At 29.7% G+C, this 24,208-nt stretch overlaps 2 protein-coding genes and 1 non-coding gene across 7 annotated transcripts; 1 reads left to right on the plus strand and 2 right to left on the minus strand.

The window, feature by feature from the left end:
• The first annotated feature begins 1,997 nt into the window (after positions 1-1,997).
• LOC113847396 lies at positions 1,998-5,448 on the plus strand. 2 transcript variants are annotated; one of them, XM_027476485.1, is made up of 5 exons: positions 2,127-2,177; positions 2,539-2,918; positions 3,022-4,336; positions 4,427-4,573; positions 4,652-5,448. In XM_027476485.1, exons 2-5 carry the CDS (start codon positions 2,865-2,867, stop codon positions 5,113-5,115), a joined length of 1,980 nt encoding a protein of 659 aa, XP_027332286.1. In that variant the 5' UTR covers positions 2,127-2,177; positions 2,539-2,864; the 3' UTR covers positions 5,116-5,448. The 2 variants fall into 2 exon arrangements, with proteins under 2 accessions (XP_027332284.1, XP_027332286.1); XM_027476483.1 differs by having other exon boundaries at positions 1,998-2,918; positions 2,998-4,336.
• A 2,063-nt stretch (positions 5,449-7,511) lies between these two features.
• On the minus strand, positions 7,512-7,605 carry TRNAY-GUA. The gene is made up of 2 exons: positions 7,569-7,605; positions 7,512-7,547 (listed from the first exon to the last, which is right to left on the minus strand). It is a non-coding gene; the product is annotated as a tRNA-Tyr (tRNA).
• A 3,051-nt stretch (positions 7,606-10,656) lies between these two features.
• LOC113845931 (probable pectin methyltransferase QUA2) lies at positions 10,657-17,103 on the minus strand. Of its 4 annotated transcripts, none has more exons than XM_027473654.1 (9): positions 16,812-17,103; positions 15,405-16,305; positions 15,196-15,328; positions 14,520-14,760; positions 13,520-13,733; positions 13,189-13,361; positions 12,751-13,054; positions 12,054-12,189; positions 10,658-11,424 (listed from the first exon to the last, which is right to left on the minus strand). In XM_027473654.1, exons 2-9 carry the CDS (start codon positions 16,118-16,120, stop codon positions 11,266-11,268), a joined length of 2,076 nt encoding a protein of 691 aa, XP_027329455.1. In that variant the 5' UTR covers positions 16,121-16,305; positions 16,812-17,103; the 3' UTR covers positions 10,658-11,265. The 4 variants fall into 4 exon arrangements, with proteins under 4 accessions (XP_027329456.1, XP_027329455.1, XP_027329457.1 ...); XM_027473656.1 differs by having other exon boundaries at positions 10,751-11,424; positions 16,774-17,103; XM_027473657.1 differs by lacking the exon at positions 16,812-17,103 and adding an exon at positions 16,446-16,759 and having other exon boundaries at positions 10,751-11,424.
• Between the last annotated feature and the right edge of the window lie 7,105 nt (positions 17,104-24,208).

A 24,208-nucleotide genomic window follows, 5' to 3' on the forward strand; every position in this document is an offset into this window, starting at 1 on the left:
GGTACAAAATCATGATTTTACTTTGTACGTTATCGATTAATCCTCATGCAACCGTCGCTTTCATGAGTACTTTAATTCAAAATATTGAAGATATACATTTTTTTTCATATTTCTTAAACTTTGATGTTGATGTTGTCACGCTGTTGCCTATCATTAGACTCCATGAGCTTGAAAATTACTATCAAACAATAGTTTGGGGAGGGAGGGAGGGGGAGTTGAAGGGATAGAGAGACCAAGTTTTAGAACAAATATAAACTTGGGTTGCCAATAAAAAACGCAGATGGTGACTGACGATAATAGTTTTTGGTGATGGAGAATAAAGATAAAGAAGAAGAAAAATGATGAATAAATGAAATGTTTTAAGAACTAGAGATTAAAATATTTGTCGATGACAATTTTGAAAACTAAAATGTCTGTCAGTGACAATTTCAAGAATTAAACTGAATTAAAAACATGTATCATAACATTTTTACTATATAATTAATCATACTTGTTATTTAATGTGATATGTCAAAATTCTGTTAGTGTTTAAGTTTATAAACTTAAAACTCAACAAATAACATTATATTTTAAAAATGTTAAGAATTAAAAATATATAACACTTACTATTTTAAGGACCACAACAAGGATTTAGTCAATATTTTACGTTAATGATTTAGTCAATATTTTTAAACAACAGTTAATTAAAAAATTATTAATTATATAAATTACTATAAAAATATCTTTCTTTGATAAAATATCCTTATTACAAAAGAGTTAAGATATAATAATTGTGAATCCATTTAAGTGTTTACGTAAGATACCAATAAATGAGGTATTATTAATAATAAAATTAATTAATTTTCTTAGATTTTAAAATCATAAACATTTTAAGACAAACTTAAAAATTTAAAGAAGCCGTATCCAAAAAAGGTATCTATATGTAGAACATACACAAAGAGAGATATAATATGAGATGGAGAAAATATTAATCATCTTAATCTATGCCTATTTTAGCAGAGAGAATAAAAAAAGATGAATAGGGATATGAGAAGCAAAGGGAAACTGATTTATTTGGAAATTAATTTAAGAAACGAATATCATTATTTATCTTACATTTTAAGTTTTAGCATAATTAATTGTATTACTATTACAAAATTCTAAGGTCTTGAAAATTTGAGATTAGATCCTTCCTTTTGTGGCCTGTCAAACCAGCGTTCCATTCAGCATCGTCATTGTCTACCATTTTCTCAACGCATCCGCAGAAATTGAATCATATGCATTGCGTTTCTAAATTTTCCTTTCAAGTAATTCCAGAGAGCACACATTTCTCCTAAATAATCATTCTTTTATTCAGATATCAATGAGTCAGATTTCCCTAATCAGTTATGTTCAAGAATAGAATTTTTTAAAGTACTCTCATATATTCTAGCAATAAAATAAATTTAAAATATTCAATAAAATATGTTTAGTTTTCTTTACAGAATATTCACACATATACTTTAGAAAAATTATAAAAGTAGAATAATACCTGTTAATACCAAAAATTGTGTAAAATTTATATAAATAACACGACATCTTAATTTTTACAACATTAAAATATTAATTTTTACTGATATAATAATTAATAATTAAATAATAATATAATTTTTGTACATTATCAATATATTTTAATTAAATTCTTATAAATTTGATCGGATTTTGAAATTTATCAACAATATTGTTGTTGGCGAATCCTCTTTTCTTATTATTCATGAGAACTCAGAAATAAAAAAAATGCTAGAAAATTTTAGCCTTTTGGAGAAAAATAATTTTATAGAATATGTACTGTTTTATGCATGGTGTACATGTGTGTGGTATATATATAGGTTGGCTAAATTATTGGAATAGCACACGTAGTTCCGTGACCTAACAGGTGGAAAGACACTGTGTTGGTTGTGCTTGTCTTCTCTTTCTCTTCTCTTTCTGATTCCTAACAATAACTACCTCTTATTCACTTTTGTTTTTCTTTCCATTCTCATTCATTTCATATACGACATCACATGCCAACACACAATACAACCACAACCTTAACCTCCCCAATTTCACTTATTTCTCTTACGCTCTATACTTTAGTTCTTTTTCATCTCAAAGCATAGATACTGTCCCATAGAGTTATTATTTGTTTACGGAGATGACACGGTTCTTTTTTTAAAAAGGTTCGACTTTTTCTGCATCAATGCTCGCAATTCCCGCCGCAATTTACGTGGGGCAGTGTCTGTTTGAGTTTTGCTTTAGAATTACGAGGCATTTGTGTCACCCTTTTGGCTCATTTAACAATCATTGATGTCTTCTGTTTGTTTTGTCATTTTTGTTTAAGATCATTGAATGCATAGTACATTTCTCAAGAGTGTGTTGTGTCCATGTTGAATTCTAGAGATGGTTTTTTGTGAAGTAATTTGATTGTGATATTTTAATTTGGAATTTGTTGGTGGGGTGTTAATGGGGGTTGGTCCTTGAATTTTCTTGATGAATATTCGGGATATTTGCTTATTTGATCATTGATCTTCAACTGGGTAGGTATATTTCAAGAGAAAAAAGAAGAAAATACAATTGGGGGAGATTTGAGGAGGATCATTACAACTCTGGCCAACTCTTTAGAGATATATTCACAAACCGGAAGAGACTTTGGTCTTTTGATTTCCGGTTTACATTTTTGTTCAGAGAGGGTCTTATCTCTTGTCGTGCTCCTTCCCATTGATTATGGCTAACATCTGATCCAAAGTGATAATTGCTGAGTTAGTAGAGATGTGAGTGGCAATAGGATTGCTTACAAAGTGCAAAGGATTCAAAAGGGGCAAAGAAGGTTGGACTGAAAGGATTTGGAACAAGCTTCATCTTCTGTGATGGCTATGGTTAGGTGCTTCTCTCTTTTACATGTAAGGAAGGAGAAAAACAAGGTAAATGTCAATTGGGTATTGCGTATGTCTTATTTTGTTTTGTGGGGTTTCTGGAAACCATGTCATTAACTTGTTTTAGTCTCAATGTTGCATGTTTCTTCAGGGGAATGAGAAGTCTTCAAAAAAGGACTTCAACATTCTACTTGCCAAACTACAAGCTTCAAGATTATCATCAGCGACACGTGATTTAGATTCAAGCACTTTTGATGTTGCAGTAGGCAATGGTATCCAGGAAAATCAAAGGCTCAATGCAAAGGTTGTGAGTCTTGAGAGTCCTGTGAAGACTGAAGTAGAGGAAGCTTATAAAGGGAAAGATGAGAAAGACGATTTGCCTTTGATCAAGAGGGAACTCTCTGATTTTGATCTCCAATGCCATGAAGCTGTTGCAAGCAAAGAAAGATATGATGCAACAGATAAAAAGGTAAAGTATCCCAATTTGTGTGGAACCCAAGCCAACAATGAATTGGAAGACAAAAGTGATAGATACAGCCAAAAGAGTGTTGAGACAACCCAGAGTGGACATGTCAGTGATCCTGGGATTGGCAAGGCTGATTTCTGGGCCTCTCCAAAGCTCAAGAGATACTGCTCTGATCTAGCAAAAATGAATTTGCCTAAACAGATAACTTATCACTTTCTTCCTTCAAAGTCACAGTCTTTTGAGGATTTTAAGGGTTTTTCAGCAATGGATAATCTTGAAAGCTCCATGTCTGTAATGAGTCACTACAGTGCTGATAAAGTGGTTTTGAGAAGGCATTCTTTAAGTCGATTACTCCCTTCAGGAAGTAAAAATTTGTGGTGGAAGATGATCCTTTGGAGTCACAGGAATATACATAGAACACTCTCTAGCAAATCAACACTAGTTCCTGCTGCTAGTCCTGCCTTAATTAGTCAATGTGGGTACTCTTCAGACACTCTTGAACCAAAACAAGGCAAGGAATTGAGATATGTGAAATCTTCTGAATCAATTACAATAGAATCCTTTAACAAAAGCAGCGTTAGCAAAAATATTGATACGCAAAGGGGGAGCGAGGTTCAAAATGAAAATTCTGGTTTCTGTCCCCAAAACCAATTGATTGCTTTCTCAACAGACTCATCCTCTTTTGCCAGAGTGGATGCATGGGTGAAAAATCTTGAAATTCAGCAACCACTTCCTGAAGATGATTTTGATGATGGCAATGCCAGAAGCATTGTCTTTCCACCTTCTCCTGATGCCCGTAGATCAATGACAAGAACCAGATCTCAGTTGACTAATCAAGATGCCAATCTTTCAAAGGATATTTTGAATGCAAATAGTGTAGTCCAGGCTCTGAATCCAGCTTCAACTATTGCTCACATATCAAGTATTGGTATAAAAACCATCCCTGCAATTTCACACTTATCCAATCTACGCTCTGTCAACTTGTCAAACAATGTCATAGGTATAACTTGGAAAGTATAATATAGCTCTGAATGCAACACCAAATAATCACTAATTTTATTGATTGATTCACTTCCCCATTCATCTGCAGTTCACATATCCACAGGATTTCTTCCAAAGGGTATCCAAACACTTAATGTGTCAAGAAACAAGATCAGCACCCTTGAGGGTCTCAGAGAATTGACCCGGCTGCGAGTACTAGACCTAAGTTACAATCGCATCTCAAGAATTGGACAAGGTTAGTATCTATTTCAAATATGTTTGCCTTCCTTAAAGTGTTTTCTACATGACACTTATTCACTATGTGATTCGTCAGGGTTGTCAAGTTGTACACTCATCAAAGAGCTATATCTTGTGGGGAACAAAATAAGTGATGTTGAGGGGCTACACAGGCTATTGAAGCTAACAGTTCTAGACCTGAGCTTCAACAAGATCACAACAACAAAAGCATTAGGCCAGCTTGTGGCTAATTATAACTCACTTCAGGCCCTTAATCTACTTGGAAATCCCATTCAAAGCAACATCAGTGATGACCAGCTAAGCAAAGCAGTTTGTGGCCTTCTTCCAAAACTGGTGTACCTGAATAAGCAACCTCTTAAGGCTCAGAGGGTGCGTGAAATATTCAGCGATAGTGTTGCCCGAGCCGCCCTTGGCAACGGCAAGTGGAGCTCGGAGAGAAGGTCATTAAGAAGAGTTGGCCATGGAGGATCAAGTTTGTCCAGAGGGTCTAAAAGAAGTGCAAGTGTTTCCCAGAAAATTGTGAACCGGACAAGGAAGTGAAATCCAAGTCATATAGTTGCCTGTAAAATGATAACTCATTTGAGAACAATTTCAGCTGGCTCTTCACAATATTTCATTTATGAATACCAGAGGAAACTGTGCTCTAGGGAGTTGTCTCTTGATTTGTTTGTTTGATATATAAAATCATTCGTGTGCATTCATTTCATAGCTTAAACATTTGAATAGTTGGTTCATGATATAGTATCAAAGCCTCTCTATAACCATGTGGTTGCTTCAAGCCAAAGGGCTCTAGCATGAGGTCGTGTTTTAGATATAAAAACCAATTATTTGCTTTGGAATGTTTGATTCGTGACATTGTTAAGTGTTGAAGTAATGGGTCTTTCTTCAACTTAGTGTATGGACTTCAAATGATCATGAGTTTCATATATTCTATGACATTATTCAAATTGGTTTTGCCTTTGCTGTGCAAGACAATAATTGGCCGACCCAATTGCTGCTTTAATCACAATAACAGTTATCATTCTTAAATTATCTGAATAACAAGTCATCTGATCAATTCAAAGGTGACGCGATGAAGTTCGGCTCAGATGCTATAAAGTAAAATGAAAAATCCCATCCGAAGTCCAATATCACTGGTAATATTTAGATGAATTTATCAGCAAACAGATACATAATAGGTGTTTACTGCTTAGAATAAGAATATGGTAAATATATAATTTGATCCCTAAACATAGCATTTTGTTAATCTTTAATCACTAAAAGTTTTGCTATGTACAATTTAATCTTTAAATGTGTTAACTAAAACACACTTTAGTAATTTTCTCACAAAAAAATTAAGTAATATAGGAGTAAAATATAAATATAAGCAAAGTTAATTCATTCAAGGACCAAATTATACATAGCAATACATTCAGGAACCAATTGGTTTCTTAAAAGATTAAAAAATGAGTAAATTAATACATTCAAGAACTAAATAAAAGGCAAAATGAAACTTTTAAGAATTAAAAGTAAATAAAGTATCAATTTCAAAAATATTTGCCACTCTTCGAAAGGATCTTCTTTCAATTGCACTATAAAATATTTGAATTAGATTTGGAATTTTCACGGCTGTTGGTAAATGGAATACTTCTCTAGTGCCCGAGATTTTCAAAATTCAACTCTTACAAAATTCTGTGTGTGTGTTTAACTGAATGAAAGGAAACAGAGTTTAATGAAATTTGTTAAAATAGAATGAATTGATTGAAACACAATAGAATAAAAAAATTATTCCACTACTTTATATATATTATCATCGTTTTAGGATCATTAATATTCCTTAACCCTTATTTTAATACCCATTTTACAGTGAATTGAATCACTCATCTTTCCCTTTTGTAGCTCAAAACATGCGTCAAGAACCTTGAAATATCATGACCAAAAAAGAGAAAAAAAACCATTGAAATACATTTATAGTGCACAGCTAGTGCGAATTGGAAGCAGAAAACAAAATCTGATAGATCCCATATTAGTTTCTTTTTACTTTCAATTATGATGTTTTATAATTATAATTTCATTTCACACAAATGATAGTGTTGAAGAAAAAAAAGCAGGCAGAAGGTGTATGCCATGTTATTTGTAGTTGTTTGCTGATTTATCTGGTAATTAATGTACACATGCAAACTTAAGCCATTTCTTGCAGATTTTCCAAGTTAACCATTCCTTGAAAACTTATATATAAAAGGTTTAATTACATTACTAGTTTGTAAAGTTTGAATTGTGTATGATTTTAATTTTTAAAGTTTTTTAATTAATTAGATCTTTCTATTTTTAAAAATTATGTAATTTTTGTTCCAATTTGTATATTTAAAATCCTCAAAATTTTAGAAAATTTGTAATAAAATTGAAACATAACATTTTTTTAAAAGTATAGAAACAAGAATTTTAGTAAAATCTTGAAAAAATCAGAAAAAAATATCACTCATTAATATAGAAGTATAGTAAATATTTAAAAAAAATAAATTTCAGATACTTAAAATCAACCTTACAACTTATGTTAACAAAATCATTAAAAATATTGATGCTTAAGGCATAATTAATTGTACTTTAAATCACACTTTCGTGCTGCATATAACTTAAATATACTCTATGCATTAAAATTATACTCATATTAAGATAACCTATATATACTCAATGTGTACCAATACCTTACATATACTAAATACAGTTACATTTAACATAATAAAATGTTCATGAACATTTCGCCGATTAAACCCAACTTAAGGTTGCTGAAGCCAAGACTTATATGGAAGTCTAAACTTACATAAACAGTAAGGTTTCATTCGACAGAATAGTTCAAATATTTTATTTTATTTTTATTTACTTCAAATTTTAAGGGAAGATTGACAAAGTGTAAAATAAAAGTAGGTTTTAGCAAAAAGTAAGGTTAGAAAAAGCTTTCCGACCTGCCGGATTCGAACCAGCGACCTAAGGATATCTGTTCGAATTTTATCCAACTACAGTCCTCCGCTCTACCAACTGAGCTAAGGTCGGTTACATAATGGTGCAGAGCTAAAACATATTTAACATTGTGTTCAACATCTTACTTTTCTGTTTAATAAGATCATAATTCATATGTAGTGGGTAATTCTTCTCATTAAGATGAACTTATTTATTATAAAAAATATATATAAGGGTGCTAGTTAAGTAATTAAAAAAAGTGTTAAAAAAATATAAGGGTGCTAGTTAACTAATTAAAAAAAGTGTTAAAAAAAAATAAAAATACATTACTTTTATGATTTTTAATATATCTTATCACATTTTTAATAAAACTATGTTTATTAGTTTCTTTTAAAGTAAGACTCTTATTATAATAGAGAGTACGCAACTGTCCATAAAAAAAAAAAAAATCATTTTAGTAACAAAAAAAAATCATAGATATATCAAATCTTAAAATTATAAATATGTATTTTAGTTATTAAAAATCACAAATGTAACTTATGTTACTTTTTTAAGAATTAATGTGTGGTGTTGAAAAGAACCAATAGGGCTTGTAATTGTGATTTTTAGAGATTAATGTAAGATATTTATACTATCACAAGTTAATGTATTTTACGTCAAATTTATTAGGATGAATTTATACATGTATTTTTTATTATAAATATAAATGTATTCTTTTTTAAGTTAATAATTAAAATAGAAATAAAAATACTAAAAAATAATAATAAAATTAACAGCATTAGATATTTACTTAATTATTTTATAACTTTCTCATACTATGGTAAAATAATGGGGAAAGGGGGATGCGCTATGCTTTTCATTTTCTAAACTTCTATTTTTTTTCAATTATTTAAATTTATTCTATAATTATAGTTTGTGAAGCTAATAAAATGGATAAACTCAAATCTTCTTGATAAAATGTAGAAAAAACTTTAAATTTTAAATTTGAATTAAATTTAAAATTTTAAGTCTCTAGTTATGTAAGCTAAACCTGTGAAAAAAATATGAAACCTCTGGAGTTACGGCATATTTTTATCAGCCTTTTTGGACTTTTTTTTTATCCAGTCTATTAAAGTTTGTTGCTCATAATGGATCGACCAGAATGACCCAATAGCCCATTTTATCAGTGCTAATAGTTTGTATAATTTTTTTAATAAATCATTAAATATTTCAATATATTAAGAGTTAAAGTTTTATGGGAATAATAATGGTTGATATTGTTGCATTTGTTAAGTGTTTTAAAAAAACGATTTTTTGGTGAAGAAATATATATGTATTCCAACATCATTTAGTGTGTGTTTGAATTATTTTTTTTAATAAAATATTTTGATATAAAATTAATTTTATGTTTAGATGTATCAAATGAAAAATAATTTTAAGATAATTTATTTTGTTTAAATTTTATTAATTAATTATTTTATAGTAAAATTATAAAAAATAAATATAAAAAATATTTATTGTAATTAATTTTATATTTAAAATAGTTTATTGTTAAGGATAAAATAAAAATCAATAATTAACTAATTTTTTTTATTATCTTTAAATTATAATCTCTAAAATCTTACTTATTAAAAAATATATTTTTTCTTTGTCATAAAATTCATCTAAAGTTATAAACTAAGGTTTAAATAGTATTTATTATTTTTATATTTATTTATAAGTTAGTTCCTGAATATATAAAAATTATAAATAAATTTTTATACATATATTTATTTTTTATTTAGTCTTTGTCGTTATGTTTAAATTAAATAATCTTATAAATAAGAGGCTAATTAAGAATAAATGTACATATAAATATTAATTTACAAATTTTTTATACGTATTGACTTACAAATACAAAGGTTAAGTATAAAAATAAAAATACTATTTAAATTTTTTAAAAATTATTATGAAACATTGATAGAAAATGTTGATTTACATCTATGGCCAAAGTAATGTTAGGTTTTACCTTACTTTCTTAACTTTTCTCTACTGGATAAAATCTCTTTCTCTCTTGCTAATTATACCATGAAATTCATAGTTGTTGCTTACTTAGATATTTATATCATCTTATGTTATCTTATTCAAAAGCACCCTCTATAGCATTGACATATTCTTCTTTTCTTAAGTAGATCTCATTCTTTCAATTATGTTCAACACAAAAAATTAACAAATACAAATTCATACGAGAACTAAGATTTTGATAAATTATAATTAAATTATGATAATTTGCGTCATGCTTGTCGTTTCATTGTGCAGTGTACGTGTACTCTATGAATTACAAAGATTGTAGTTTAAAATGACAAATTACAAGAAATTATGCCATGAGATTTAAGAGAGAGTACTTCAAATTATGAAAATGGAAGTTGCTCAGCAAATAGAGCTGTCCCTTTGCAAGACAATTCATGATTTCTAGCTCGATTTCATTGATGGCATCAAAGACATCCTTAATAATGGAAAGTTAATATATTTTTTGGACTATGAGTAAATTGAAAATAAATTTATATGTAAAGACTGATGTAAAAAAATTTTATATGCAAAGATCAACTTATAAATATAAGTCAAGTATATAGAAACGAAAATATTATTTAAATTAAATTTATTTAACTTGGTTTAGTTTAAACATAATAGTAGGAAGTAAATAACAAAAAAAATAAAAAATAAAATATATATATATATATATATATATATATATATATATAAAGATTAATTTACAAATTTTTTATGTACAAGAATTAACTTATAAATGTGAATAAATTATAAAGACAAAAATACTATTTAAACTGTAAACTAATTTTTGCCAATATTACCAAACAAGAGAGAACAAGGTTACAGACAATTATTTTATAAAAATGGATTAGCTTTTATTCTACAAATTTTTATTCTACATATTTAGCACAATATCTCTATTTGTCATGAAACTACTTTACCATATTATAATTTAAAATTACGTCAAATAAAGACCGAAATTATAACATAATTCATCCCATGTAATTCTGAACTTTGTTTAAGGAAGACGGAAGATATATTTTGTTTATAGATAGAAGATGATATATTACTTCGAAAATTATGGAAGAAAAATTGTTTCAAGACCCTTATTTATCTTTGACTAAATTCCAAAGACAAACAGAAAAACAGTCGCAGCAAATGCCACTAGCTACTATTTATTCCAAATTATCAATGACTGCATCCATCCAGAAGTCTTGTACATTCAGCAATGAACGGATGAAGAATATGATTTTGATTTCATATTATAAACACCGACAAACTTTGAAGTACAGTTTTGCCAAGCTTATACAAGAGACATCCAAGAACCTATAAAATGACAGGAGAAAAATTTATTCTATAATATAAGGGGGAATCAACCACTGGGCATTTTATACACCATAATAGTGAATTATTCTATCACCATCTTCCCAATTCTAATATTGTTTTTGAATAAACTCTAATGAGACGTCACATGGAAAAGTAAACCTACCAGTATACTTTCTCATCTGCTCTGTGGCTTGTTTGGTAATTACATGGCCCTATGTACACCTTACGGCTACATAGATGAAGTGGTGGTATCATTCACAACAAGGATACACTGTTTCCTCTATATTGTTTTTCATTGGCTTCCTTTTTGTCCAAAATTTTCAGTCTCCACTTTGTATGGTGGAGCTTTATGCTAATAAATGAACATATGGAATTGAATATATGTATATTATAGTCTAATTTCTTCAGGCTTTCAATTAATTAGCTTGCTTGTCTCTTAAAGAAAGGTTTCTGGCAGATCAGAAGTCTCTGATCGCTGTCACTTTCGATTTCTATAACTCGTGCATCCCATTTCAGCTGTGTTGTTAGAGCTCTAGCTGATTCTATTAAAGGTACGGCATCGCGAATTATAACCCAACCCTGCACACATGACCAATGTCACCATGTCAGCATATCATAAGTCCTTGCATGTAACTCAAAAGGGCATTAAACACTCAGGATTTTTAACCTTTTCCTTTTATCAAAGTATATAAAATTAGCTAGCAAGGCAATACAAATCAAACTTTCACACAATAGAAGGGCTCCCCAATTCATACACATTTTACAGATCAACCCACATAACACATTATTGAGCAAACCTTTAGCTATTTAGGTTCAATAGAAATTAAATGTCCACTTTCACAAAGATGTAGAAGGTTAATGGGAAAAAGTTTGACCCAATTTGCCAGCATTAAACAGGTCACAAAATTGTCATTGAACGAGTAAAAAATGGACATAGATAACTTTTTATGCAATGCACAAATATATGCATATTCAGGGACATTGTCTACTGCTGAGAGTGAAAAGGCTGCAACTTTACTATCCTATCTCGTTGATAGACTCAAATCCAGTTATGCTCAACCTGTTTTGTTGCTTCATGCTAGTATATCGTTATGCCATCATAACAACACACCCTCAATCACAAAAAGTCACTTATCTAAGGAAACAAGGTGAAATATAAATAAAGGGAAAGGACCACGAATAAAGCCCACAATATTAAGTTCACATACCTCTGGCCGAAGTATCCTGTCAATTTCAATGAACAGATCAAGCGTGGTGCATCTGTGTTGCTCAGTTTCAAGGGATAAAAGTCCTGCTGCATGCACCAAGTCATAGGTTCTAGGGTATGTAGGAAAGGCCTCGCACCTAGAAGCCACCAAAAATCATAATTGTAAGAAAACTATAAAATGTGTAGGACCTAGCAACTATTCTTTACAAATTATTATTCTTAAGCCAGAGGAAATTGGAAAAGTAAAGGTTAAATCATAGTGTTTTAATTATTTGTCAGCTATGATAAACAGTGCTCTTTCTTACGGCAAATAATTTCATGTTTTCAAATTTCAATAGTTCTAGAGTTACTTAACAAAACAACTGCAACCCTTCATATGGTAACTGATAATTGGGGAATCTGTAATTATGTTGTAAAACTTCAGCATACGTATAAGCTTCTGCCTTTATCAGTTTACAATTTTATTACAATGAAGTTTTTATTTATTTATTTATTTATTTCAGATGTTTGATTCTTTCTACATCTACCAGAACTCGAAAACCGAGTGTGTTCACAAAGTGTTAATGTTAAAATGTGGAAGAAAAAAAGAAGAATCTAGCTTGTTCCAGAGAATTCTTATCAAGCTAAGCAAACAAATTGATGGAAGCAGATAAGTATGACACGTTGAACTAAGAACAAGAGAAAGGAGAGAAAAATACCAATCATGCAAAATGCCAACAAAACCTCGGTCCTGGATCAAGGGAAGGTAGTTAGGTCCACTTATTGGGACAACATTCATGACCCAAACAGACTTTCTAGCTTGTAACAACGCAGAATTAAAGCCACCAAAATGGGCATTCATGTCTAGCACATTTCTGAACATGTTGTAAGGTGGTGAAGGGTCCTCATCACCAGGCCTTTTTGGATGATCAGAAAATATTAAAGGTGACAGAAGCGACCAATAATTTTGAACCACTGTTTTCCAGCTGTCAGAGTCCTCAGCAAATTCATCAGACTGTAAGCCTAGCACATTTAAATATGGAGAGACTAAGTAAACCAACTAAATAGGATATTTGATTCAATAAGACAGTACAATTACAATGCAATCACTTCCATGAAGAGCTTTATCAGTCAGTTTTCAAGAACATAACAATTACCATAGATTGCTAACTCATTCTTGTTCAAGTTAGCCCGAGAAGGCCATCTTTCCCTTTTTTCAATCGGAACCCAACGGCTGCTCTGTATTCCTCCTATGCAGTTTTGCAGTTCTCGATAATGTGGAGACTCCAAATCAAGACCTCTACCACATAAAGAAGGAGAACCTGGCTTTCTGCAGTAAAAATAGCAATGTTAAGAATGAGGCCACATTAATTTTAGAGTGGTGAACAGATACATAAACATGGTATAGAATCTATGAACTACAAATCTGTTTCCCAGGTTATACAAAAGTGAAACAATTTCTCACAAGTAAATATATGGCAGAGTTACCTTGTAGTATAGCAACTTTTTTTACTAGTTTTCTTCCATACAACAGTTTCATCTTGCTGTGACAACATTTCCCAGCAAAGATTTTCTGTGAAATCCTGTACAAACTTCCACCTTTTCTGATTCTCTTTGTTACGAGCATTTGTAAGCGGTGATGTCCAGACAAAGTATCCGCCCGGTTTTAGAAGTCTATCAGCTTCAATCAAGAGAATACCATCTATATGATGTAATATAAACATTAATAAGAACACAATATGCTAAAATATTTCAGGTTATAGCTCTACATAAATATAAACATTAATAAAAAAATACAAATAAATTAAAATTATGGTTCTACAACCAGATCAAAATTTTCAGCTTTTAGTTCCGACATGAAAAAGAAGGGGAATTAACAAAAAGAATAAAGGCATTTGAAGGATTAGCTTCAATGCCTTCGTGCAGAATTTCAAAAATAGACCCCCGTTTGTTGGATATTTCAGCAAGTATGGCAATTAACAATAAAGGGTGTCTACTTATTTTTCTTTTAATATTTGAACATTAACAACTAGAACAATGAGCAATTTTCTCTATGAACATGGCTCCCTCTATACCATAAGAAAAAGAGATAATAATTACAACCTAGACTTAGGCAGTTAAGGGATTAATTAGTCATTTAAAGTTGGAAGGCTGCCGAAAGCAAAATATTAACTCATGTAACTATGGGAAAATCCCCGCAACAAAGAGATAAATATGAATATTTTTCCCAAAGAGATGTTTAGCCCTCATGTTTTAACGTTGACAGAATACCAATGGTGTATAATGGATTCTTTTCCTATAAAGCATACATCAAAGAACCAAGGAATGGATTCTTTTCATACTTGATGCAACTAATTTATTCTTCCAATGGTGTATAATGTACGACGAATCATCTAAATAATCCAGGAAATAAATGTTTTTGTCGAATAAGTACAAAATATGACAGAATCATAGAACCGTGTTGACCCAACGGAAAGTTAAAAAATACCTTTCTGGTCCCATTCGATGCCACATCTTGCGCAATGTAACATATCAAAGGATAGAGATGGATATGGCAACTGTTTTGAAGTGAAAGAAGCAATCATAGCTGGAAGACCCCTCTCGAGAGAGAGCTGAACTTGACTGCCAGAAGGCTCGTAGTTTGCAATGCACATAGTTAAAAGCTGACTGTGGAAGAGGTGTGCTCCAAAGCTACCATAGCCACAACCTATGTCTAGTATGGTTCGAACCTGCAAATTTTAGTATGCCAACATTCTCAATCAAATAAGATTTCAGACAAGGAATGTCAAAGTCAGATTTTAAGAACTCAGTTCAGATCCAATGCGACCAAAACAAACAATTCTAGAAGGTACAAGCTTAGAACAGTTATGACATATAGAAGGATACTGTTTTATACACACTGAATAGTTGAATACTCATTCGATCATTTCATCAAGATAGTTTATATTTAAATATTATAATATTGGTATTAGAGTCAACTTAAAGTCAAAGGAGATACCAACTCCTTTATAATAAAATAGATGCCATTAAGTATGCCGAATTCTACAGTGATCATGTACCAAATCAGTGAATGTAAGTATAATGGACAAGGGCCACCAAAAAAAAAATCAAGCAAAAAACACTCCATGTGCCAATTTCAAGAGAGATCACAAATGTATATTTACCCCAGCTTGTATGAAGTAAGACTCATTTCTAAGCCCAATCATTTCTGCAATTTGATGTGAGTAGTCTTCAACACCATCAAACATAAGAGAGGCTGAACGAAATGAAATTTGCTCTTCATCCAGCATCATCATCCTGTAATTAATAACAAATAAAAACATTAGGAAGAAAAAGATAAAACTGAAAGTGTTGCAGAAAGTATGTCACATACCTCTTGGTTAAGCTACCAGAAGAAAGAACCTCCTGTGCAGTGATTTTCACATTAGCAACCCAAATAACATCTTTTCCAGTAGGCCACCTGAGAGGAATTTTGTAATTCACAGGTGGGAGAACTATACAATTTTGCCTTGGTTCATGGCCGCATTGTCGGTCAAATTCATTGCCATCAGAATATCCCAAAGCTACATTCTCAGAAACATTAAAGCAAGGAACAAAGTTTTCCAACTCCGGAGAACAGAATTCCAACTCTTTAGCCCTCAAGGGACCGCGAGAAATCTCACCAATATCCAACAAATCTGACACAAGCTTCTCTTGGAGTCTTCTATAACCATGGTAAATGTGACCTCTTGATGAGGATGAAATTGACAAGGTCCACCAAAAGGATCCAGTAAGAGCAAGAACAACTATAAACACTAAACTAAACTTCAAAGAAAGCAACATCAACTTAAGCCGGCTCCGCGGGGTGCCAGCAATGAAGGGATCAGAAGCAAAACCATTCTCAGTTATGCCATTGCCAAATTTAGAATCAGAATTATTTGCAAAAAGCAACCTCAAAGGAAACCTCAAAGCAAAAGGGCTATGATCTGAAGAACCCCTCTTATCCAAATCTTCCTTTTCTGTTTTATCTTTAGATTGGGAGTCCCACAAGTCATAGCTACTGTCAGGGACCCTAACCCCAGACACACCTCTTTGCAGAGGCCTAGACATTCTCTGACCAACCACAACAGTTGAAGTTGCTCAAACAAGTTCAACTATAAATAAATGTTAACACTTAAATAATATATGAACCGACCCAGAAACCAATACAGGGAGTGTTATTTATTCCAGCACCATTAGGATTTTTGGGCAGAAAATCATCAACAGAATCTGGCTCCAGTTAAGCAAATTCACACCTACAATCCCACAAAAAAAAAAAAAAAGGAGATACCGTGTCAATTGTCAAACTTGATGGCGTGCATTAGAACACTTGAGTTAGGAAACCGTTTTAATATTATTATATAATAAATAAAAAATGAAAAAGAAAAATGCAAACTTTCTGTCTTTGGGGAATCAAAAACAGGGGAATAACGACAAGGCAGAGCAGTAATTAATTCACCGCATCAGATCCATCACGGACCCAGTATTGAAAATGGGTATGTACCACCATTCATAAAAGAAAAAACAGAACTTGAGAAGCAATTGGAGGTGTAAAGTAAATGGGTTGGTGGGTAACTAACAGTAACAGAGCAGTGAAACTACTAGTTACTACTAGTGAGTCACTAGCTACTAACTATAGCACAAGCTCATTCTCTTTGAAAATAGTAGTAGAAGACCGTGTTCAAATAGCAGTAGAAACACAGGAAGAGCAAAGGGAAACAAACTCATTTGATCAAACGAGGGGGGAAAATGGTACTGGTACCTGATAGTTTTGTTTGTTTTAGGGAGGGTGTGATGAAGAAAGAAGTGTAATGAAGGAAAAAAGGTGTGTGGAATTGATTTATGGGATTGTGGTTGTGGTTGGTTGCTTGGAACACAAATCACAAGAAGAACGCAAGTTGTCTGTCCTTGGCTTTGGATTTCTGGTTTCTCTGTGTGGATCAGAGATTCTTCTCTCTCACTCACTCGCTTCGTCGAATGATTACCGTGCTTTGGAAATTAGAGAGAGAGAAACACTGAGACTGTGTATGAGGAAGCAGAATTTGTACTGTCCGATCGTGACACAGACACTGTTTACGGGACAATATAATACTGCTACTTCGATAATTTAGGACTTGGGAGGAAAACAAATTAGGACAAATTGAAGCTAATAATAATTTTTAAAGAAAATTAATTGATATCAATAATGTAAATTTTTAATCATATATTACTATGTTAATATAAATAATCAATTTATATAGTAATTAATTTAAAAATTATATTATTATATATTTTAATTAATTATGTAATTTATTTTATATCAATAATATATCAAAGCTAAACTATTTAAAAATTTTGTCGTTCATGACTTTTTTTTTAAAAAAAAATAACATTGTCTCTTAAAAACATACTTATAGTTTAAATTGAAAAAAGTTAAACCTTATTTAAAAATATGTGGGAATGAAAGAATACTTTTTAAAAAGTGAAATTTTTTAGAGAAAATATTATATATATCAGTTAATGTGTTTCTTTTTAACACATTTTTATTACATTAAACAAGATATATTAATAGTTTATTAAATAATGCGAATCTTATTCTTTTTTGTAATGAATTTCATGTATAGTTTTATAAATTTTAATAATTATAATAAAATTTAATAAATAATAAAAGTGTATAGAAAATCGGTATTATTTATTCATCTTTGTTATAAACTTATAAATAAGAAGAAAACATGTACGCAATATTACAGTTTAAAAATTGTTTATAGATTGAAGAAAACAAAAACATATGTTGTTTATAAGAGGCAATTTTACTTAACAAATGATTAGATGTTAAATGTGAAACATAAAAGAAAAACAAAATATACCTATTTAACATAAATTTTACACACACACACACACAAGAAAAGAAAAAAACACAAGTGTTTTAAAAGTGTTATTTAATAAATCAATAGACAATTAACATTATATATAGAGAGATGTTTTGACAAATTTCTTTTATGTTTTTTGAGTTTTTCTTTTCCTCATCTAACATCTCTTTTTTATCCCTTAAACTAAAACTATTCATGTGCTTCGATATTCAAATAATAAATAAAAGCAAAACTTATAATTTTGCTAATAAATACTTTTAGGACATTAGTTAAAAAATTAATAATATTTTTTTTATTAAAAGTTCATTTAAAAACAGAATCAAGTTTATCAATAATATTTTTAATATATAAATTTTATATTTGGTTCTTTAATTAATGTAATTGGGACTGTTAAACATATATTTTACTGGTGTTATATTTAAAGTTCATTATACGAATCTTAATTAACGTTTTTATTTAATTTTTTATTAAGTATTAGGAAGAACATTTAAATTTTTAAGAGTTGAAAAACTTTAAAGTAACATTTGGCATGTATCGTATAACATGAAAATATATATATATATATATATATATATATATATATATATATATATAATATAATATAATATGACTTTCAATTTATCTTTGATTTATTACGAAAAGAAAATAATACACCTTCATTCTATTAAACAAGATAGAATTAAAGAAAATAAAATAAAAGGTTTTCATTCTTTTGGGATTGAGTGAACATTACTTAATCATTTTAATTAGTATGGTAAGGATAGTAATTATGAACTTAAAAATAAAATAAAAAAATCTAAATCAAAACTTATTTTCTTTTAATAGATTATACTAGTAAATGATAATAAACTTTTTTTAACGAATTAACAGTATAGTTAAATTAAATTTCTTAAATGAAATTGCACACTAATGATGTTAAAATTAAAGTACATGTAAGTAAGCACCATAAATAGTAGCAATAATTTGTACTCATAAGGAAATGGTAGTAATAATTGATAAGTGTCGTATGAGTAAATAAACTGCCGCTATTAGAATTCATAAATGAACGCGCTTTATAACTCCGCTGGCAGTTCCAGTGGAACGCGCTTTATTTTTATTTACTCATGTATATTAAGTTTTTGCAGACTGAGAATGAATGATGATTCATGGACAGAACATATCATTAGTCTAAAAAGGTATACAAGAAGCCACCCAATTGATCTCACGCAAGAAAAAAAGTTGCCAACTAATGTGTCCAATGGAATGGAACGTACAGTGATCAAAGATTCAAAATGCCACATGACCCTTTTCTTATTTGGGTCTGATTTTACTTTTAAAATAAGGTACAAAAAATAAAAGCCAGCTTGTCGAGCTAACAAGGCATGAAGAAAAGGAAAGTGGGGATTTCTCTGTTTCTCTTTTTAAGAAAGAGATGCAAAGTGGTAATATCTAGCACAAACCAAAGGGAGCTTGAGACAGTGCAAAGCCATAGGATTCTTTCTTCGTTGCTTCGTTAATGGTAATGGAACATGCCATTAATTTGACTTGAGTTGAGCCTGAAACGACGGATAATGACCCACCTTACTATGCTGTAGTTACTATAATTTAATAACTAAAACAATGGGTGCTCATTCAGGTCCAAATTCACATTCACGATTGCATGGGTCACGTCGGCTTCGCTCATTAATTCATATGTGCCTACATTTGTGGCGCTTTGGCACAAACCCACGTTGTTCTGCGTTACGAACATTACACGATTCCATTTGGTGTCCTATTTTTTAGGTGAAATCTCATTAAGCTATGGGGATTGGAAAAAATTAAAGTTTTTCCGTTTCTTCTCGTTATAATTATGTTCATGTATCCATGAAGTGATTTACATTAGTCAAATGTTTTGAAATTTGACTAGTGCATTAGATTGAATCAATTTTAAAACGGGTATGTAGTTCATTAGATCTAATCTAGCTGACAAGGCTTTTGTTGATATTCTTCGTTTGATTTAGTTTTGAATATAAATATAATTTAATTTAAGTAGTTTGTCTTTTGGGTTTAAAAATATAATTTTTTAATATATAAAATCATCAAAATATGAAAAAATTTATTCAGTGATAAAAGCCTCAACTAAATCGAAACATTATATTTAGATGAATTTGTGAAAATATAAACACATTCCCTATGTATTTCCAAGTTCCCAACAAGATTAAGTTTGACATAATTATAATAACAAAGTTTCTAAATATGTGAGTAAATTTACTCATATTTAGAAAATTTATTATTAAAAATTGAAATTATATACAATTTTAGTTTAATTAGATTGGACTGATTTTTAAATTTAAACTTGACAATTCATTCGAATCTATCTTTGTTTTTTTTTTTTTTCAGTTCATTTTGGTTATTTGTACTGTTTGAATTATCCTCGAAATTTCTCGGATCATAAAAATCAGTAGTTGTGCTTTCACTTAAAATATTATCTTATACAACAATAGATTAATCATATTTAACAACAAAGTTAACTAGCTGAATGTAAGAGCGTAAAAGTCTTATCAATTTTATCTTTAATTTCGATTCCAAAACATTATTTGGATCCGATAGTGCAACATATTATTATTATTATTATTATTATTATTATTATTATTATTATTATTATTGTGATTTTTTATATGAAAAAAATTTAAATTACTAAAATATAAATTTTAAAAAAATATATAAAAAAATGGAAGGTAGTTTTTATCATTGAAATTTTTTAGTAATTTAAAATTTTTATCATATTTTTAAAGATTGTTATTGACGAGTTTTATTTTTTTAACTATATTTAATATTCTTTTAAAAAAATCATTACTATTTTTGATAGTTTTATAATTTTTAATTGTTCCATATATGAATTTCTATTTCTATATATATATATATATAATTAAGTCTATATTTCTATAATTTTTTCTAAAGGACAGTATTTTGATATATATTAATTTAAAATATATTATTATTAGTAGTAGTATAGGTTTCTAAAACCAAATGGATGAGCCATCAAAAGTTAGAACACCATTCCTAATCATTCCCATCCCTTATATGCACGATGCATGTACTGACAACCAGCATGGTAATTTGCTGAGCCTTATGCTAACAATCAGAGGCATTTAGGATGAAAGCGACACTTCTTCAAAATTTGCAAAGGTAACTTTCTTCTTCCCATTGTTTGTGTTCTATGCGTTGAGTTGTCTCATTTTTATCCTTCTATAGAGATAATGAAATGGAATGACGGATGTGCGTGTTGATTCAACTCAGCGCAATAAACAAGATCTTGTGGCTACAATTACATAAATATTTCAACGTCAATCTAATTTGCATTAACAAATTTTTAGTGCGAAATGATTGATCCCTTTAAATAATTTTCTTTCGTTTTGATTGTTTTGGGTGAAGCTCATTCATATATGCTCACCCAGTGGGTCATACAGTCTCCATCCATACCTATCATCTTTTCATAATGGGATATACAACACAAGTTCATTAGACGTCCAAATTAAACGAAAACGGAAATAGATAGCTAACTAATCATCTTGACTAGTTACTAATTTGTATGATGTACCAACTTTTATTTTAAATTTTATAATATAATATTACTGTATATCTTATAAGTTTATATTTTAATAAGTTGTCTTTCTTGTCTACTAAAAATTATTAAACACTTGATTTTATTTTATCTTGTAAGTTATCATTGTATTATATAAATATTCTAATATTTAGATAAAATTTTAAAATGTCAATGTAAAGAGATAAGAAAATATTACCACTATTAAACAATAGTAAAATTACATATAAAAAATAAGTATAAAATGAAATATCTTTATTACTAATGAAAAAGTTTATATTTTATTAAACAAAACAAAAAAAATTTTAAAATTTATAAACATGTTATCAAAATTTATTATAACATAATAGTACAATTTGTTTTTACATTCTAAATAATTGTCCATTTTATCTTAAACCTATAACTTATAGTTTTGAGAGGAGAGAACTAAAATGTATGTTTGAAATCATTTTAAATTATAGAATGACAATTGAGAATTTGGCTTGTTTGTGTGCTAAGAAAAATGACATTTTGACGTTTATTCCATTTCGATAAAATACTCATAACTTCCATATTTTCAGTCTGTTAGCTTGATAATGATTTTCTTACGTTTAGAGGAAAAGGCCCTTCCCCTTTTGATCATTTGTGAAAAAGAAAATTAATTTATGAATATTCAACTGAGATTTAACAAGAACTTATATGTAAAACAAAGTAACAAACAGTAGACGAGTAGAAAAGGAAAAACCTTATGGGCGAAGTGCACATATAAATTTGACTTGAAGAGGTAATACAAATTTAAGAGGAAAAAAAAAATCTCTCTCTTTTGTGAGCGACAGTTAAGTAAGCGTCTCACTCTTTAAAGTTATGAGTCTAATTTATATAACTAATAATTTTTGTGTGTGTACTATACAGATATTATTAAATTAAATAAAATTTGAAAAATATGTTAGATAATTATTTTTATAATTTAATTTTTTAAAAAAATATTTGAATTATTAAAAGTATTTTATGGTAGTATATAAGAATACATTTTAAAAATACAATTTTTATAATTAGTACATACATTATTATGATAATTTTAAAATATAAAATTTAAATTAAGATAAAACTAAAAGAAATATATGCATAAATACGAAAAGCTACATACTAGAGTAAGAAAAAAATAATATTTAAAAATATATTTATTTAATATTATTAATAAAAAATTTGTTTAAAAATTAAAATTCATAAATTATATATACATAAAGACGATGGAATGTGAATATGTGATTTACTTGGTTAAACAGTAAATTAGGACGACTTTTGTTTGAATGCGTATGGAATAAAATAATTTGACAGGAGTATCAAATTTGGTAATCAATAATTGAAAAATGACTAATACTGCATGTATGTAAGAAAAGTCACAACATGTAAAACGAATTTTTGTCGCATAATGCCTGATTGCTTGTAATTCAGGTCAGAATACTGTAACACACGTGGTAACTAGCAAGGGCAAAATGACAACAATTTGAGTCCGCAAGTAAATCATATATTAAGGAAGAAAAAGTGTAGATTGTTTGATGAATTACAGAGAAGATAACAAAGCATATAAAATAAAATATCAGTTGTGTAAAATATATATAAGTATAAAGGAACGTAGCACGAGTAGGTAAAATCGATGGATGAATGGAGATAAGATTTCAGAGTTAAAATTGATGTAAGGGGAAAAAAGGGCGGAAGGAGTGGATATGAGGTGAAAGGTGGGCCCAGAGTTGTGGAACGTTAACTGTGTCGGTGGACAAAAACAGGGACGCGTCGACGAGGCATAGAGTGGTGGAATGTAACGTGTCACATCTCTTGGGTAGTGGTTTTCTGACTCTGATTGAGGGTTTTGTTTGTGAATTACAGAATGAAGGGGTAGGTGAGTGAGAGTGAGAGTGGTGAGAACGCGGATTTGAAATTTTGGGCTGCCTAGGAGAGTCACGGGAGGTAAATTTGCTACTAGGTGCCAAGCTCATTTTATCCCTATTCATTTATTTTTATAATTAATATAAAAATATTTATGATATATTTTATTTGATTAACAATATAAAAAATCTTACCAATAAAAAATCATTACACAAGTCACAACCTACCTTTAGTAATTTTTCCCCCTCTTAAAGTTGTTCGATCGTGCTCTGTGGTGGTATCTTCATGAATTTGCATGCAGCTGGACTAATCCACTAATTTCCTTATGGTCAAAGACCAATACTAGTTGGGAACAGATAATTTATACAATGACATATCTTTCTGAACGAATTAATATAAATTAGTAAAAAAAAATAAAATAAAACTTATTCTGATATACCTAATCACCCATTAGATTGTTTTGACAACAATATAATTCGTCAATAAATGTTGTGTCCCCTATTAGATTATTAACTCTTGAAATATGAGATCTTGATATTGATTTATTTGGGTTTATTTTATTGTTCAGTGTGAATTTTAAGCAAAACCCCACCAATCCATGCATGATAGGCGGATCAAGATCGAAAGCTGACTAATATTTTTTATCCCAAACCTTGTCTGACACGACCCCACCTTGAAACTTGCGATCAATCTTCTTGCCTGCGTCGCCGTTGTTTTCATCTTCTATGCGTATTCTTTATTTGTTGTTACTAGATATAAAATTATTCATATATTTTATTTAATAATTTCACTTCTTAAAATTGCATAAGATGATAACATCATCATTTCTACGACCCCCATGGTTTCGAATTAATCTTTGTCATTTCATTAATTCATTCTTTT

Source organism: Abrus precatorius, unplaced genomic scaffold (genome assembly GCF_003935025.1).
Source record: "Abrus precatorius isolate BTA unplaced genomic scaffold, Abrus_2018 Scaffold8, whole genome shotgun sequence".
NCBI classification, from domain to species: domain Eukaryota; kingdom Viridiplantae; phylum Streptophyta; class Magnoliopsida; order Fabales; family Fabaceae; genus Abrus; species Abrus precatorius.

Excerpts from the sequence above, each read along its gene's own strand:
- LOC113845931 (XM_027473655.1), bottom strand. The coding sequence starts at position 16,120 with ATGTCTAGGCCTCTGCAAAGAGGTGTGTCTGGGGTTAGGGTCCCTGAC. Across the intron at positions 13,734-14,519 it reads CATCGAATGGGACCAGAAAG|ATGGTATTCTCTTGATTGAA; the intron begins GTATTTTTTAAC and ends TACATCATATAG. Across the intron at positions 13,055-13,188 it reads GAATGAGTTAGCAATCTATG|GCTTACAGTCTGATGAATTT; the intron begins GTAATTGTTATG and ends TAAATGTGCTAG.
- LOC113847396 (XM_027476483.1), top strand. The coding sequence starts at position 2,865 with ATGGCTATGGTTAGGTGCTTCTCTCTTTTACATGTAAGGAAGGAGAAA. Across the intron at positions 2,919-2,997 it reads TAAGGAAGGAGAAAAACAAG|TCTCAATGTTGCATGTTTCT; the intron begins GTAAATGTCAAT and ends AACTTGTTTTAG. Across the intron at positions 4,337-4,426 it reads CTTGTCAAACAATGTCATAG|TTCACATATCCACAGGATTT; the intron begins GTATAACTTGGA and ends ATTCATCTGCAG.